General features: G+C 41.1%; 1 protein-coding gene across 6 annotated transcripts in view; it reads right to left on the bottom strand.

The window, feature by feature from the left end:
• The window catches only part of SYTL5 (synaptotagmin like 5), a 267,892-nt gene that overhangs the window by 35,975 nt on the left and 213,538 nt on the right, over positions 1–18,379 (bottom strand). For 5 of the 6 annotated variants that reach the window (XM_089673908.1, XM_089673903.1, XM_089673906.1 and 2 more), the window contains 2 exons: positions 11,200–11,277; positions 8,077–8,142 (listed from right to left, as the gene is read on the bottom strand). In XM_089673908.1, coding sequence (XP_089530034.1) covers positions 8,077–8,142; positions 11,200–11,277 — 144 coding nt within the window. The remainder of the gene's footprint in view (positions 1–8,076; positions 8,143–11,199; positions 11,278–18,379) is intronic. The other variant, XM_089673905.1, reaches the window with a different exon arrangement.

Raw genomic sequence — 18,379 nt, 5'->3', positions numbered from 1 at the left:
AGAGCTTCCGAGGAGCCAGGAGGGCTGGAAGTACTTGCATGCTGTGGAGCTGGGAGCAGCTCTAGGAGGGGAGAGAGGAGATGTCTCTGCATGTAGCTACGAGAAGTTGTTGATTTTAAGGGGCTGCTAGTTCCTCACCCATAAAGGGCAGCTACTACTGATCTGTAACGACTGATGGCTTTCAGGAAAAGAACAGTCTAGGATCTGTCTTTGTACATAGGAAAGAACTGTCTCCCTTCCATTGATTCAAGCCAACTGGGCATCCCATAATCCCTATTTCCCTATCTAAATTGAATTCCCCTAATACAATAACAAAACCAAGCCCATGGACTGGCCACTGCCTTTGGATGCAAGTCTGTATGAAAGAAATACCTGTTGCCTAGCTTTGTGGAGGGAAGCTTACGGATACCTGTTACACAGCGGCCCTCATGAGGGTAATGCTACATAATTAACAATTAAACATTTTAAAGTAAGTACAATGAGCACCAATTGTATTTAATTTTCAGTACACTGCAAGAGCAATAGGCTTTGTCAGCTGTGCATAAAACAGTTTTGGAGCCAATAAGCTATTGGAAAGTATACTCTTCAATCTGGATGCCCTACATTTCCTTCCTTGCTTCTCTGTGGCCCCCTCGCTCAGCTATGAATACGTTTCGACACAGCAGACCTCTTCTGGGATTTCAAACTGTATTGCACTAAGCTCGCCATTAAAAGCAGCACTTCACTCAGACATAAGATCAGTATGAAGAAGCGCTTCAAGCACCTGAAACTCACAGTAAAATAGCTTTTATTCAGGCCTAATTAAAAGGCACAAGAGGTATACCAACAAATTAATGAATAAGGTGCTTTATTACAGGATGGATTACACATAAAACAAACATCACTAAATAGCAGTCATATGAATGAAATCACCTTGTAATTACAAGCCATTAACAATCTGTTTCACAAAATAGATTCCTAGTATTAAACGTTGTGTGGTATTAAAAAAATAAAGATGTGGAGCTAAAAACCATGTACAAAAAATAGAAAGTAGAAATAACAATAGGAATAGTTTTGTAAAGGCCAATATTGGCCTAAAGTGTATCCAGACCAAAAATCAAAAGTGTAGAATATTAGTTTACTAGTTCTTGGTTTGGTGGTTTCATTCATTTTCTTTTTTCAAACTTCTTTTACTTTTTTTCACTTGGTAATTCTGCAAATTAAACTTCATGTTTCGGGTGGCTATGTCACTCAACCACTGTATCTATGGAGGGACCCATGTTTACCCTAATCTTCTCTCCTGATATGGACTACAAACATGTTCAGATCTCTTGCTCTCCATTACACGGAAGGCAGGGCAATTGGCAATTTACAGAAGATAGCTATGAAGGAAAATATTCTTTGGTGCAGCTCACAGGAAATGGCAAGGACAAAGCATTTCTGCCAAGATCAACTGTATGGATGCACCGATATCAGTATTGGTGCCGATACCAAATATTTTCATGAGTATTCATGAAAATGTCCCCGATACCTGAAACCGATACTTTGCAGTGCGATTTGTGTCAATGGATGCAAATTGCACCACAAAGAATAGCATGTGATTTGAACAGGAATGCGGTGTGATTTCTGTCCAAATCACTTGTGGTTTCTCCACTGCTCCTTTGTGAACACAGGCTTGTCATAGCCTGAATTCACACAGGAGAGGTGCGAGAAGCCTCCCTGCACTGATCCAATGATGTTAAAGACACGGCAATCAGTATGGGAGGCTGCATCTTCCCCCCTGTGTATTCTCTGGTAGAGATCTCTTTGGGAAGGAGGGGAGGGGGACTGGAACATGAGCCTGCTGTGTCCTCTCCAAGTGTCATCCCTGCAAGGAGAGGTCTGGAGATTAGAAATCCCCCTCCCCCAGCTTTCTCTCCTCTTAGTGCAGGGATGACAATATGGACTAGATGGCTTTTGACTGGTCTGCACAGTCATGGTAACCAATCGGAAGCCATCTAGCCAGTACTGGTATCCCTACAAGGAGAGGAGAGAAAGCACAGGGATTTCAAATCTCCAGACCTCTCCTTTCAGGGATGACACTCGAAGAGGACACTGCTGGATCGTGTTCCAGCACCCCTTCCCCTTCACAATGAGACCTCCAATGAAGAATACTCCCATGCTGATTGCCATGTCTGTGCTGCTGGCAGGAGCTGGGTGGCCAGCCACAGTGCTGGATGCTGTGTCAATGCGTATTTTAAAGGGACTGTGGTGGCCACCAATATGTGTGTCTCCTTGTCTGAGGAGTGCTATGTGCAGATCGGAGTGACAAAGCCCAGCCAGGATGCCAGGATGGGGGAGTGTAAAACCAGAACCCCCAGCTACAGGGAGGTTTCCCGCACCACTTCTGTGTGAACTCAGGCTATGACAAGACTGGGCTCACACAGTGGGGAAACCGCATGCGATTTGCACAGGAATCGTACCACCTTCCTTTTCAAATCGCATGCCATTCTTTGCAGTGCAATTTGCATCCATACATTTTATGGATGCATACCACACTGCAAAGTATCAGTGCTGTATTCACTAAAAATGTTTTTAGCTTAAAAAAAATAAACCTAGTTAGCCACCATATATAAGGACTGTTCACTGCAATATATACATTTTTGCTCTTGGGTTTAGTTATCCTTTAACCTCCCTAGCGGTCTGATTATGTCCATATTTCTGTGCTCAAAGCGGTACATTTTTTTGCATGTAAATATGTATTTTTTTTATTGTAGGCCTGTAATTTTTAGGAATAACTCACTGAAATCTGTCTGAACAAAAGTCTAGTAAACATCCCGGGTAGGATAAAACTTGAAACACAAAATCATAAATTATGATTTAATAAATAATCATAAAAAATAATAATATAATAATAATAAAAAATTTAAATAAATAATATAATCAAACCAAAAACACTGAAATTTGAAATATAGCGCCAAGTTCGCACATCACTGAGCAAAGTCGCAAAATCGTTTTCAGTGTCTGATGACAAATTTTTCCACAAATCATCACTCAATTCTGCAAGTAGTATGATTTACTGTCGCTGTTCTCTAGCTGGTCTAAAACCGCTTTTGACCTAAAGGGACGCTTTTTGGATGCCATGGACGTTTCTCAGTTTCCAGGCAGAAAGAACAGTAAAATTGCAGGCAGGGCACAGGACAAAGCACTAGGGACAAAATGTATGTGAAATGGTTTGATACAGTAATGTTTTACTAGTAATGTGATTTTAGTAATTTTAGTGAATGTCACCTTTTGTTATTTTCAAATTTCCCGCTGTTCCGTCCCCCGTACGTCTCGACGCTCGCAGGGGACGGAACCCAGATGACAGATGCCGGCATCTGCCGGATTACATTGCCGGGGACACTGCAGGAGGGACATCGTGGGAGCGCAAGACAAGGTAAGTGATAGAGGGATGGCGGAGCAGCGCCGCATGGTAAGCCCGAGTGTAGCTCGGGGTTACCGCTTGTGGTACTGAAACTTTACCCCGAGCTACACTCGGGAATACCGCCAGGGAGGCTACCTTGGTCATGGATCCTAAGCCATCATATCTATCTTGTTACAAACTTTCTTCAAGTTTTTCAGTAACGGCAGGAACTTAAACAATGATATATCCACTTTCACTAAGACCAAATCATGTAATTGATTGTCCACAACTGGTGTAAATGGACCCATGCCATCTGTAAATGTTATATGTAAACATCGTTACATATAGGTTTTATATGAGTTTTATCCAAAACCACTGAGAAAATAAAAGTAAGCCCTGGGGAACACCTTAATATTATACGAATTTAAGATTCAAGATCCAGTGTGGCTCGACATTAAAGGAACACCTCTTTAAATCTCATAAGCATCTGTTTTGGGCTTATGGAACATTAAGAGGTGTACCTTGCAAAAGATAACGTGGATACACAAGCTTACAACTATCAATGCTTGCTGTGTGGATAATAAGTTTGAGTAAACTTTCCCTTAAAAAACTGTTAAAGCCTACTCCTTTAAGAACTGTAGGTTTTAAACATTGCATATTTTATTTTTTTCCATTGTTTTGTTGTTTTTTTTTCCTTATTTTGTACATGGCTTTTGCTTAGTTTTGTGCTTTTCTATTCCCACACACTGACACCCAGGTATCTGTTATGTTAAAGAGAATGACTGTAATTACTCATAGTTCAAATTATTTCATTCATGGGAATACTATTGTAATGTTCTTTTTTTTACATAGTCTCTCTTCCGACGAAGTGCTGTATGTTACAAAACCAGGACTCTATGCCCGCTGTTCTTTGTTCCTTGCCCTTTGATAAAGTCTGAATAAAAGCTATGTGTTAACAGTGGAATTCTAAGAACACATCTTCCTCACTGATCTCATGCCTGTGTGAAACACTGCTTTCAATAATGTGGTTTACACCATTCTGTTTGAATTCAGTTATGGACTGAAGTAACAAAAATTATGTAGGATGTGTTAATTTCAGGTGCAACCTGTTTTCTTTTGGTACCATTCCTACTCAAATATCTACTAAAAAAAACACTCACTCATCTCTAAAAGAAAATAGTAATTGTACCAAACCAGAGATGACAATCACATATAAAAACAAGAATGTTTTTATTAAAAAAGTTAAAAGTTAAAAGCCAAAAGGCATAAACATATTTTGACCATCAACCACTAAGGACAACAAAATATCATGTAACAATCCATAGACTATAAGACGTGCGGCGTCTTAATGATTGATGTGTTTCACAATCACATCACTTCCTCAGTATCATTGCCAATGTCTAGATTTATTTAGGTGATTGGAGAGCCAAGTGTTGCCTTTGGTAACCCCAATGGAGTCTATCACCTACCAGCTACAATTGGGATATAACAAACTGGAAGCAGTTCCCTCTATACCCTACACACAGCTTCCAGCAGCACTAGTCCAGTGCTGTCTTCCACCCAAACTTAATGTATAGATTTATCATTGATGCTACACTCTAGCAAAAATTTGAAGAAACAAGAAAAGCCAAAAAATAGGGTCCCACATCAAGACCACATACTCATGGGTCAAGCAGGAGATTAGAAAAAGTCCCCAAAAAGGTTTAGCTGAAGGAATATATAAAACACATGAATTAATGTGAATTCTCTTAAATATGGCTGCTTCAAAAAAGAGAATGTCTAGCTACTCAAGGGAGTACCGATCTCCAATCAAGCTTCAGCTAAGATGGAATAGGCTCCCGCCCGATCACATACAGCAAATTGCACCACAGCAGACTGTTACATGATATTTTGCTGTCCATAGTGGTCATGGTCAAAATACACTATATTGCAAAACGTATTGGGACACCCCTCCAAATCATTGGTAAATCAAGCACCTAGGCATGCATTCTACTTCTACAAACATTTGTGACAGAATGGGTCGCTCTCAGAAGCTCAGTGAATTCAAACATGGTACCGCGATAGGTTGCCACTTGTGCAATAAGTCCATCCGTGAAATTTCCTTGCTACTAAATATTCCATGGTCAACTGTTAGTGGTATTACAACAAAGTAGAAGCAACTGGGAACAACAGCAACTCGCTAAAGACCTGCAAACTTTGTGTGGCCTTCAGATTAGCAGAAGAACAGTAAGTACAGAGCTTCATGGAATGGGTTTCTATGGCTGAGAAGCTGCATCCAAGCCTTACATCACCAAGTGCAATACAAAGCATACAATGCAGTGGTGTAAAGCATGCTGCCACTGCAGTCTAGAGCAGTGAAGACATGTTCTCTGGAGTGACAAATCACGCTTCTTTGTCTGGCAATCCTATGGATGTGTCTGGGTTTGGCAGTTGCCAGGAGAACGGTACTTGCCTGACTGCATTGTGCCAGGTGTAAAGTTTGGTGGATGAGGGATTATGGTTTGAGGTTGCTTTTCAGGGGTAGTGATTGGCCCCTTAGTTCCAGTGAAGAGAACTTTTAAGGCATCAGCATACCAAGACATTTTGAACAATTTCATGCTCCCAACTTTGTAGGAATAGTTTGGGGATGACCCCCCCCCCCCCTCTTCCTGTTCCAACATGACTGTGCACCAGTGCACAAAGCAAGGTCCACAAAGACATGGATGAGCGAGTTTGAGGTGGAGAAACTTGATTGGTCCTGACCTCAACCTGATAAAACACATTTGGGATAAATTAGAGCGAAGACTGCGAGCCAGGCCTCCTCGTCCGACATCAGTGCCGGACCACACAAATGCGCTTCTGGAAGAATGGTCAAACATTCCCATAGACACACTCCTAAACCTCATGGACAGCCTTCCAAGAAGATCTGAAGCTGTTATAGCTGCAAAGGGTGAGCCAACTCAATATTGAACCCTACGGACTATGACTGGGATGCCATTAAAGTTCATGCGCGTGTAACGGCAGACATCCCAATACTTTTGGAAATATAGTGTATGTGTACGTCTTTGGCTTTTTAACTTTTGTAATAAAATATTCTTGTTTTAATAATATGTTATTGTAAGCTCTGGTTTGGTACTCCTTCTTTCTCCTTCCCTTCACCCCTTCTTTTAGGGATAAGTGAGTGTTATTTAGTACATTATGGACTGAAGTACTGCAGTTGCTCCTTACCCTGCTCCAGGATTGGTATGTTGTCAGCTTTCACTTGCACCTGGTTGTGGGGAGTGAGGACTGTATATCACTAAAGCTAGGAGGCTTATCTCTTTACAGAGATTCAGGCTGTATTTGGAATGATGCACAGAAGAATAAACAGAATGGGAAAACATTATTAGTCTTCATGGCCAATATGGTCTCACACATCCACAAGGGGCTTTCAAAACTATTTGTCTACAATGTATTATATCACATGTGTCAAACACAAGGCCCGCAGGCCAAATCCGGCCCAACAGGCCATTTCATGAGGCCCTTGCAACTCTCCTGCAGTTTCGGCACCCCCCTCCATGTCTCTGACCCCTTATTGTCTCAGCAATTGGCAGCAGGAGGACAGAACTCCTCCACCAGATCCTGCACTTCTCCATGCAGCTGCGGAGTGGCTTGTCTCTGCCCCCCACCACTCAGCAGTCAGTAGCAGAGAGGAGGACAGAACTCCGCCTACAGATCCTGAGCCTCTCAGCATCGCCTCATCTCCACCTCCCCTCAGCTCAGCATTCAACAGACTCCAGCCCTCCTCTGGTCCTCCTCCAGGCCCTGCAGTTTCTGCTTCCAAGCTCAGCAGCCCAAATTTCTTCCTGGCAGCAGCACAAGGTAAGGGGGGCACACCGTGAAGTATTGGATGGTGGGGAACTCTTGACTTCTGATGGTGGGGGTTGCCGACAACTGATGTAAGGGAATGGGGTGTTCTGGACATCTAGTCTTACAGATACAACTGGCCCTTTGAGGGCAACCATAATGTTGATGTGGCCCGCAATGAAATGGAGTTTGACACCCCTGTATTATATCGTAGGTAAAATGTATAAAATATAGTAACAGCAGTGAATGACCAGTAAATGCAAAAAAAAAGGGTTACAGATGAGCTATGTAAAAGAAGTGAAATTTTGAAATTTTAGCAGAAATAAATTTGTGAAATTAAGTCTTCATCTTATCTCTTGGTATAAAGGTTTAGACAGATGACAAGGGAAAACTATCTTCCGAAGGCAGCAGCATAACATGATGTACCTGGGTACACCTCCAGTGTCCCATAATGTATGATTAGCAAATCTCATTTTACTGCCTGTGGAGCTTTGCCAGTGCATCTAGGGCTCTTTATGCTAAAATCCTTTAATACTGTTATGTCTGAGCAGAAGCTATTATATATTTCTGTCCTAGAAGTTGCAGATAACTGAATTATGCCTATTACATTCCATATATCACAATCCAATAATTTCTTCGCGTCTAAAAGGAATTAACTATCTTTTCAGTGCCTACCAGCTTCCGTATCCTAACATATTATGGAGGTTTACCCTTGACACCACATTCTATGTTGTCTTTTAGTTCACTTCTTATTAATATATATCATCCTTTGATTTAATGTACTACTTAGACAAATGTCTAATAAAGTCATAGTCTGTTCACATTTCCATGGGAAGGAGGAGGGAAGGAAAGTAGGTACAGAAAAAGTTCATTAAGAAAAGACTCACAGTATCTGCATCAGCATCAGGGACACTCAAGTGGGTCCACTTCCTGTCAGAGACTACTTGAGCATTCTATCCAGAAAAGAAAATGAGTAGAAAGTAGCAATAGTAAAGACATTAGCAGTAGACAAAGTTAGAAATAGAAGAACATCAAGAAAATCACATTTTGCAGAAGCGTTATTTAAAACAGAACTTTAGACATGCTACCGATATGTTGCGAACTGTTTAAACTTTTACAATTAAAGGAGATTAAAGTGGAGTTCCACCCAAAAGTGGAAGCTTCGCTTATCTGCCTCCCCGCCTCCGCTGCCACATTAGGCACCTTTTGGGGGGGAGGGGGGAACGGGTACCTGGTTTTGACAGGCATCTGCTCCCCCTTCCGGCTCAGTTCGCAGCAGCAAACTGAGCCGGAAGTTCGGGCCCCCCCACAGCCCTCTGGGACATTTCACAGCTCCCAAAGGACTGTGGCCCATTCACAAATTGCAGCGAGCTTTGCGCATGTGCAGTAGGGAACCCTCTGTGGAGCCGCAAGGCTTCACTACCGGTGTCCCTTTGTCAAGATGGCGGTGCCAGCACCTGACAGCCGATTGAAGAATTGGCTCGGGTGAGGACACCACTGGATCCCCAGACAGGAAAATGCCCTAATATTAAAAGTAAGTAGCTGCAGTAATTGTAGCTGCTGATTTAAAATCTTTTTTTGTCAGGGGGGCCGAGGGGTGGAACTGCGCTTTAAAATAAAGCAGAACTTTACCCTTTACTTTTACCATAAACATTTGAATGTACACTGAGCCATGGTATTCCTCAGGATGAATTTATTCCTGTACTCGTGCATGGGGGTTATGTCATCCTGGCCCAACCAATCAGGATGACCAAAGATGTTGAACCCAAAAATGACTAGAGAAAGGTTAGTCTAAGAATAGTCTAAATTATATTGCATATCGAGATAAAACATTTTAATTATTTTAGAGACATACGTCTGAGCCAAATGTTTAAGAAATACTTATTCAAATATCAAAACATAACACAAAAATGCTTCCATCGAAAAGTCAGGAAAGATAATGTAATGAAGGGGAAAAGGCCAAACCTCTTTCAGTCAGGGTCAGAGATGGGCCTTGCAACATTTGCTACTTCTTTTGATGGAAATTGTTAAATCTAATGCTAATCATACACTAGCTGAAAAAGCGTTCAAACTTATTTTTGAATAACAAACAAACTTGGTGGTGAGATCAACAATAGTGCCATCATGTAATGACGGAATTTTGAATGATAAATTGTTCAATGAACATAAATGAATCAGTTTTTCGTTCGTTTTTTCACGTATGTGCAGAATGGACAGTTAAAGTTTTACCGGGGAGAAACAAATTAACCTTTCAATTTACTGTTTGTTTGGCAGAGGTTTTCCAACCTATTCCTTCTATTTTTTGGATCTCAAAAGTAAAAAAAGATTTTGTATTTGTACCCATTAATTGGAAAAAAAAACAAACAATCAGCCCACATGACAGATTTTCAAACAATTTTTTGTCTAGAGCAGGGGTCTCCACACTTTCTAAACAAACAACCAGTTTACTGTCTTTCAGACTTAATTGGGAGTAGAAAAGGTCCCGATACCAATGGGAATAAACAATGCCCTATCTTTGGTGTCAGTGGCAGGAACAGCACCCATTCTTGGTGTCACTGGATGAAATTGTGCTCCATCTTTGGTGTCATTGGAATGAATTCTGCCCCTTCATCAGTGTCAGTGGGGGGGGGGGGGCAATTATGCCCCATTGTTGGTATCAGTGGATGAAAACAGTGTCCCAAGGGTCAGATAAAAGCAAGCAAAGGGCCACATCTGGCTGCACTACTGGTGCAGTGTATAAGGGCCATAAGATGCCATTTTAGGCATGTTGAGGGTGGTTTTTTTAATATGCCTGGAATATGTTTGTCTGTGGTCTTCATACCCATACCAGTGGTTAGTATGGCTATGAGTGCAAAATGAAGCAAACTCATATAGGGGTTGATTTACTAAAACTGGTGCAGCTCTGCATAGAAACCAATCAGCTTCCAGGTTATATTGTCAATGCTGAATTGAACAATTTGACGTTAGAAGCTGATTGGCTACCATGCAGAGCTGTAGCAGATTCTCAGTACTCCCTAATTGTGTAACAGAATTTTAGTTTTTGACTTTTATTACCCATTTTTGGCACAAATACAATAATTTATTCTGGATGTATAATCTATGGAGCACACACCTTTGTAGTTCTACTTCCAGGTTATGTATTTAACCTGATACTTAAGATGGTTTTTAGTAATAGAAGAGAACTTCATGTCCCTCTTGCACTTTTTAGCACATGCTTCAGACCTTGACTTCAGTTTTTATACTCTTTTGTTGTTACCTGTGAACAGATTTTCCTAATCCAGTCATCTACTGTGATAAAGTATCAGACACAACCCCAGAGAATAAAGCAGCAGTACTTCAGAATCTTTTACATTACAACCTAATCTATGTCAAGAAGACTTTTTAAAAGGGTTGATCTGTAATGTTCCATAAAAAGACTGCAAACTATGAACTTATTCTGAAAAAGAAATGACTTCTTTTTTCACTTCTGAAAACGGCCATAGCAAGCACATTGGTTTTGGGTTCCCAGGCTACTTGGAGTTTAACATCCTTTACAAAGACACAATGGGGTTGATTTACTAAAAATGGAGAGTACAGAATCTGGTGCAGCTCTGCATAGAAACCAATCAGCTTCCAGGTTTTATTGTCACAGGTTAATTGAACAAGCTAAAGTTAGAAGCTGATTGGCTACAATTCACAATTGCAGAAGATTTTACACGCTCCAGTTTTAGTAAATCAACCCCCGTGGGTCCACTGTCCTTATTGCACCCTCTTCATAAACAATAGTAGGAGTAAATATCTGTCCATCCCATGTCATTTTCATTGGCTAAATCTTGGACGTATTTTCACTGATTTGGCTATATGCATAGGGTGAATGCTCACCATCAAATTCTGTGGGAATCACTGAAAAAAAAAACATTATTTGCTTAAACTGTATGTAAGTGCAAACATTTTTTTGTTTTTAGTTTTGCATAGAGTAAGAAAGGTTTAAAACCCTAGGCAGGTTATTTTTAATCTTTGATTTTACTCACCATTGAATATGCACTAAGAGTATCTGTTTTGTGTGCATTTGTTGTAGGAAAATCATCTTCATGTTCATCTAAATATTCCTGCAGGAAAAAAGATTCATATGAATGTTTTGTGAAGTGTGAATATAGTTGCCAACAGATTTTAAACAATTACCCACTGGCTTGGCTGATGTCAGAATATAATAATAAGGCAAAAGAACAAATTGGACAGACACAGATTATTGTGATAATGAAGGAGATATTAATAAATGGTTTAATATTGCTTTGCTTGATGAAGTTAAAAAGATGATTCCATTAATAGTGGAGTGATAGGTCTTGGAGCCTGTACATGTAGAATGTCATCCCACCCTACAAACAGGTCACTGGAGTAGCTGAAAGTGAGTGGAAAACTTATAATATAATTTACAAACTCATTGATCTTGCGTAATATAGCTTGTGTCATAGTACTTTTGTCTTTAAAATATTGATATGCATAATATTCGCCTTTCATGAGGTCGAGAGAAAAAAATTATAAATGCAAGGCAAAGGGGCAATGAAATTAATAAAGGGGCTGTGATTGTGGATGCTTTGCTTTGTTAAAAATGGATTTTCAGCTAAACTGTTTTTTCTAGTTTTGAGTAGAGAAGGAACAGGTTAGAACCTCTGCTATGTCAATTGCTAGGGATGTACCGATACCCTTTTTTGATTGGCGAGTATGAGTATCGATACTTTCAGTCAAGTACTCACCAATACCGAGTACTGATACTTTGCGGTGCAACTTGCGTCAATACAAAATGTATGGAAGAAAATTGCACCACAAAGAATAGCATGCAATTTGAACATGAATGCAATTCCTGTCCAAATCACATACAGTCATGGCCGAAATTGTTGGCACCCTTGATATTTTTCCTGAAAATCAAGTATTTCACACAAAAAAGGTATTGCATTAACACATGTTTTGCTATACACATGTTTATTCCCTTTGTATGTATTGGAACAAATATAAAACAGAGGCAGAAAAGCAAATATGACATAATGTCACACAAAACCCCAAAAATGGGCTGGACAAAAGTATTGGCACCCTTAACTTAATATTTGGTTGCACACCCTTTGGAAAACATAACTGAAATCAGTCGCTTCCTATAACCATCAATAAGCTTCTGACACCTCTCACCCGGAATTTTGGACCACTCTTCCTTTGCAAACAGCTCCAGGTCTCTCTTATTGGAAGGACACCTTTTCCCAACAGCAATTTTAAGATCTCTCCACAGGTGTTCAATGGGATTTAGATCTGGGCTCATTGCTGGCCACTTCAGAACTCTCCAGCGCTTCTTTGCCATCCATTTCTGAGTGCTTTTTGACGTATGTTTGGGGTCATTGTCCTGCTGGAAGACCCAGGATCTTGGACGCAAACCCAGCTTTCTGACACTGGGCCCTACAGTGCGACCCAAAATCCTTTGGTAATCCTCAGATTTCATGATGCCTTGCACACAGTCAAGGCACCCAGTGCCAGAGGCAGCAAAACAACCCCAAAACATCATTGAACCTCCACCATATTTTACCGTAGGTACTGTGTTTTGTTCTTTGTAGGCCTCATTCCGTTTTCGGTAAACAGTAGAATGATGTGCTTTACCGAAAAGCTCTATCTTGGTCTCATCTGTCCACAAGACGTTTTCCCAGAAGGCTTTTGGCTTACTCAAGTACATTTTGGCAAACTGTAGTCTTGCTTTTTTATGTCTCTGTGTCAGCAGTGGGGTCCTCCTGGGTCTCCTGCCATAGCGTTTCATTTCATTTAAATGTCGACGGATAGTTCGCGCTGACACTGATGCTCCCTGAGCCTGCAGGACAGCTTGAATGTCTTTGGAACATGTTTGGGGCTGCTTATCCACCATCCGGACTATTCTGCGTTGCAATCTTTCATCAATTTTCCTCATCCGTCCACGACCAGGGAGATTAGCTACAGTGCCATGGGTTGCAAACTTCTTGATAATGTTGCGCACTGTGGACAAAGGCAAATCTAGTTCTCTGGAGATGGACTTGTAACCTTGAGATTGTTGATATTTTGCCACAATTTTGGTTCTCAGGTCCTCAGACAGTTCTCGTCTCCTCTTTCTGTTGTCCATGCTTAGTGTGGCACAGACAGACACACAATGCAAAGGTTAAGTGAACGTCTCTCCTTTTTATCTGCTTTCAGGTGTGATTTCTATATTGCCCACACCTGTTACTTGCCCCAGGTGAGTTTACAGGAGCATCACATGCTTGTAACATTCTTATTTATCCGCAGTTGTGAAAGGGTGCCAATACTTTTGTCCAGCCCATTTTTGGAGGTTTGTGTGACATTATGTCGAATTTGCTTTCTTTCCTCCCTTTTTTTGTTTTGTCCCAATACACACAAAGGGAATAAACATGTGTATAGCAAAACATGTGTTAATGCAATACGTTTCGTGAGAAATACATGATTTCCTGGAGAAATATCAAGGGTGCCAACAATTTCGGCCATGACTGTATGTTTTCCCCACAGTTCCTGTGTGAACCCATGCATATCATAGCCTGAGTTTACATAGGAACGGTGCGGGAAACCTCCCTGCACAGATCCCATGCTGTCACAGAAGGATAAGCTGGGAATTTGAAATCCCCATAGCTTTCTCTCCTTTCTCTCTGCAGGGATGACAGTACTACCACGGTGCTGAGCAATCAAAAGACATCTAGTCCCTACGGTCATCCCCGCAAGGAGAAGAGTGAAAGCCGCTTCACAGGTCTGGGTAATTGAAATCCCTGTGGCTTTCTCTCCTCTCTTTACAATGATGACAGTACAGGAACAGTAAGTCCCAAGCGCAACTCAGGAAAGACAGGGAGAGATTAGAGAACTCAATGCATGGCTAAAGACCTGGTGTAAGAGGGAAGGATTTGGGTTTCTAGAGCACTGGGCTGAATTTTCATTGGGTGCAACCTATATGCTATATTACAGCGCTGAGCAAACTGTTGGCACTATATAAATACTGTATAATAATAATATGCTAGAGATGGTTTGCACCTAAATGGAAGAGGATCTGCTGTGCTGGGGAGAGGTTTATTGGAAGGCTGGAGGAGTATTTAAACTAGGATCGAGAGGGGAGGGAGAATTAGATTATAACGGGGTAGCCAGATCAGACAGGGGTCAGTCCTTATTAGTGGGTGGAATGGGGAAAGATGGGGGGAAGGCTATGGCAGATGATAAGAAGGTTCCCATGTTACAAACAACCAGTGGAATTAGTACCATTTGTATGAAAATAAAAAATATGCAAATTACGTGTGAACAAGGTGTCAGTGACTTAAAGTGTTTGTTCACCAATGCCAGAAGTCTGCCAAGCAAAATAGGTGAGTTGGAAGCTTTGGTGCATGAAGAAAACTATGATTTAATTTGATATTGCTGAATCTTGTCTTCATTCTTCACATGACTGGGCCATTAATATTCCTGGCTATGCTCTCTTTTGGAGAGACAGGGTAAATAGGAAAGGTGGTGGTGTCTGTCTCTATGTGAGAAGTGATCTCAGAGGAAGTGTGAAAGAGGAGCTAGTTGATGGAGAGTGTGATGAGGCTGAAGTATTATGGGTGGAACTGCACATGGGGGTATGTACTACAAAGGTAATCATTGGAGTTTGTTATAGGCCTCCCAGTGTTAATGAGGAGGTGGAGACTCAGCTCCTTGTACAGATCAAAAGGGCAGCAAGGGCTGGGACAGTGATAATAATGGGGGATTTTAACAACCCAGAAATTGACTGGAGTAATGGTACTGCAGGAACAGTTAAAGGGCAAAAATTTATAAACCTACTACATGACAATTTTATGGTACAGTTCATAGATGTCCCAACTAGGAATGATACTCTGCTGGACCTAGTAATCTCAAACCATGCAGAGCTTATTACGAATGTCCATATAAAAGAACATATGGGTACCAGTGACCATAACATGATTTCATTTATTGTTAGCTGTAAACAGCAAGAACATACGGGAAAAATAAAACCGCTCAATTTTAAGAGAGCTAATTTTTCAAGGCTGAGAGCTGCTCTCCAAGACTTAGACTGGGAAGGAATATTGACATCAATGAACACAACACAGAAATAGGAGTTCTTCAAAAAGACTGTATGTGAACAAACTGCAACAAGTTTAAAAGGCTCAAATCAAACCTGTTTGGCTTACGGCCAAAGTTAAAAAAAAAGCTAAAGATAATGAGAAAAGAGCTGCTATTAAATATATAAATGAAGGAACGCTATCGTCATTTACACATTACAAAATCTTTACCATATAATTATAGACCCGTTAGTTTAGCTTCTATAGTTGGGAAGATACTGGAGAGTTTAATAAAAGACCACATAGATGAGTTCTTACTGGGGGTGGCTGTGGACGTGGTATACTTTGATTTTGCAAAAGCGTTTGACACAGTTCCCCACAGTTCCCCACACACGGCTAAGGTGTAAGGTAAAGTCTACAGCCTTGGAAAAATCCGTATGCAAATGAATAGAAAACTGGCTAAAAGATCGTATTCAGAGTAGTGGTTAATGATTCATACTCTGAATGGTCTAGGGTTGTCAGTGTGTACCCCAGGGTTCAGTGTTGGGACCCTTACTTTTTAATATATTTATAAACGATATAGGGTCTGGGATTATAAATACCATTTCAGTCTTTGCAGATGACACCAAGCTGTGCAGTGGAATAACATCCTTACAGGATGTCTTCAACTTACAAGCTGACCTCAATGCACTGTTTAATTGGGCAACTATGTGGCAAATGAGGTTTAATGTTGATAAATGTAAGGTTATGCACTTGGGGGCTAAGAATATGCATGCATCATACATACTAGGGGGAGTACAACTGGGGGAATCAATGGTGGAGAAGGATCTGGGAGGTCTGTTAGATCACAAGCTTAGTAATGGCATGCAATGCCAAGCTGCGGTTTTGAAAGCAAGCAAAATCCTCTCTTGTATTAAGAGGTATAGACTCCAGAGAGATATCATATTACCCCTGTACAAATTATTAGTAATCTGGAATATGCAGTTCAGTTTTGGGCTCCAATTCACAAAGAGAACATTGGGGAACTGGAGAAAGTACAGAGAAGGGTAACCAAACTGATAAGAGTCATGGAGGAGCTCAGCTATGAGGAAAGATTAGAGGAACTGAATTTATTCTCTCTTGAGAAGGAGATTAAGGGGGGATATGATCAACATGTATAAATACATCAGTGGTTCATATAGTGGACTCGGTGTAGAGTTATTCACCCTGAGGTCATCACAGAGGACAAGGGGGGACTCTTTATGTCTGGAGGAAAAGAAATGTAATCTCCAAACACGGAAAACTTTTCTTCACAGTGAGAGCTGTGAGAATGTGGAATAGACTCCCTCAAGAGCTGGTTCTGGCCAGCTCAGTGGATTGCTTTAAAAAAGGCCTGGATTCTTTTTTAGATACACAGAATATAACTGGATACTAATATTTATAGGTAAAGTTGATCCTGGGAATATTCGATCGCCTCTCGGCAGGGATGGGGAAGGAATGTTTTTTCCCTGCAGGAGCAAATTGGATCATGCTTCACTGTTTTTTTTGCCTTCCTCTGGATCAACTGTGGGTATAGGATTATAACTTTTTTTTTTTTAATGGTTGAACTGGATGGACTTTTGTCTTTTTTTCAGCCAGACTAACTACGTAACTATGAAAGTAAATTCAGATAGAGGAACAAACACTTTCCAACTCTGCCACAAAAGTATCTTTTTTTAAATCCGTATTTCTAAAAGGAAAACTTCTCTCACTTTCTTAGTAACTACACATAAAACTGTGTTCTAAAGTTCCAAAGGCCTTGAGGTTTCCAAAGCTTTGGGATCCTTTTCTTTTCATTTTATTCATTAATGGTCTGGTAGATGAGATAGGTAAAGACCAAAGAAGATAAAAATCGAGTGTAAAAATCTTTAGAGCAGGATTCAAAGCTAAGTTCTTTTAGTGTTATATCACTGTCTTCCCTTTATATGTATTTGATGGGGTCCTTTAAAGGTAATTGCTATACAACACCAAAAGGCGGGTAGCGCCAGTGGGGTACTATCCCAGAAAAAGAGCCTCATCCTGACAAACTCATGGTTGAGTGGGCAAAATGCATTGATGTAAGCTCTGCCCATGCTAGCGGTCTTCTCCACTTACTGCCCCCACTGACTCAGTGTCTCATGATGGGGAAAACCCGATTGGGCTGAAAACACTGCAGGACTGCACTTATTTTTGACATCACGGATCCACAAGTAGGAAGCGGGCTGTACTGCATCATCTGATACTGGATGGGTGAGAGCCTCCAGGCACTGAATATATGACATGAGGAAGGCCTATGCAGACTATCTTGATATACTGCAGAAGTGACCTTTACTGAAACTGACATTAGGTCTGTGTCTGTACTGCAGTTCTGCTATCTCCACTATGTTCTCCCACTTAGAAATCATGGAGGGGTCTGAAATTCACATTGTAGGTGCATTCCCACTCTGAGAGACAGAATTAAAAAAAAAAATCAGGAAATCACATTGTATGATTTTTAAAGAATTTATTTGTCCTGCACTGCTGAACATAAGTATTTGAACACCTAAGAAACAGCAAAAATTCTGGCTCTCAAAGACCTGTTACTGTGCCTTTAAAAAGTCCACCTCTACTCCACTCATTAATCTAACTTAGTAGCACCTGTCTGAGCTCTTTAAAGATACCTGTCCACCCCACAGTCAGTCAGATGCCAACTACTACCGTGGGCAAGACCAAAGAGCCGTCAAAAGACACCAGAGACAAAATTGTCACAAGGCTGGAAAGGGCTACGGGGCAATTGCCAAGCAGCTTGGTGACAATAGATCAACTGTTGGAGCAATTGTTAGAAAATGGAAGAGGCTAAAGACGACTGTCAGTCTCCCTCGGACTGGGGCTCCATGTAAGATCTCACCTCGTGGGGTATCACTGATAAGAAAGGTGAGGAATCAGCCCAGAACTACAAGGGAGGAGCTGGTCAATGACATGAAGAGGGCTGGGACCACAGTTTCAAAGGTCACTGTCGGTAGAACACTATGCCGTCATGGTTTCAAATCATGCATTGCACGGAAGGTTCCCCTGCTTAAGTCATCACATGTCCAGGCCTGTCTGAAGTTTGCCAATGACCATCTGGATGATCCAGAGGAGGCATGGGAGAAAGTCATGTGGTCAGATGAGACCAAAG

The sequence above is a fragment of the Staurois parvus genome, unplaced genomic scaffold (genome assembly GCF_062004578.1).
Source record: "Staurois parvus isolate SC_StPar_1 unplaced genomic scaffold, SC_StPar_1.0 ptg000145l, whole genome shotgun sequence".
Lineage (NCBI taxonomy): Eukaryota > Metazoa > Chordata > Amphibia > Anura > Ranidae > Staurois > Staurois parvus.
This window is presented reverse-complemented; position numbering and strand designations above follow the sequence as displayed.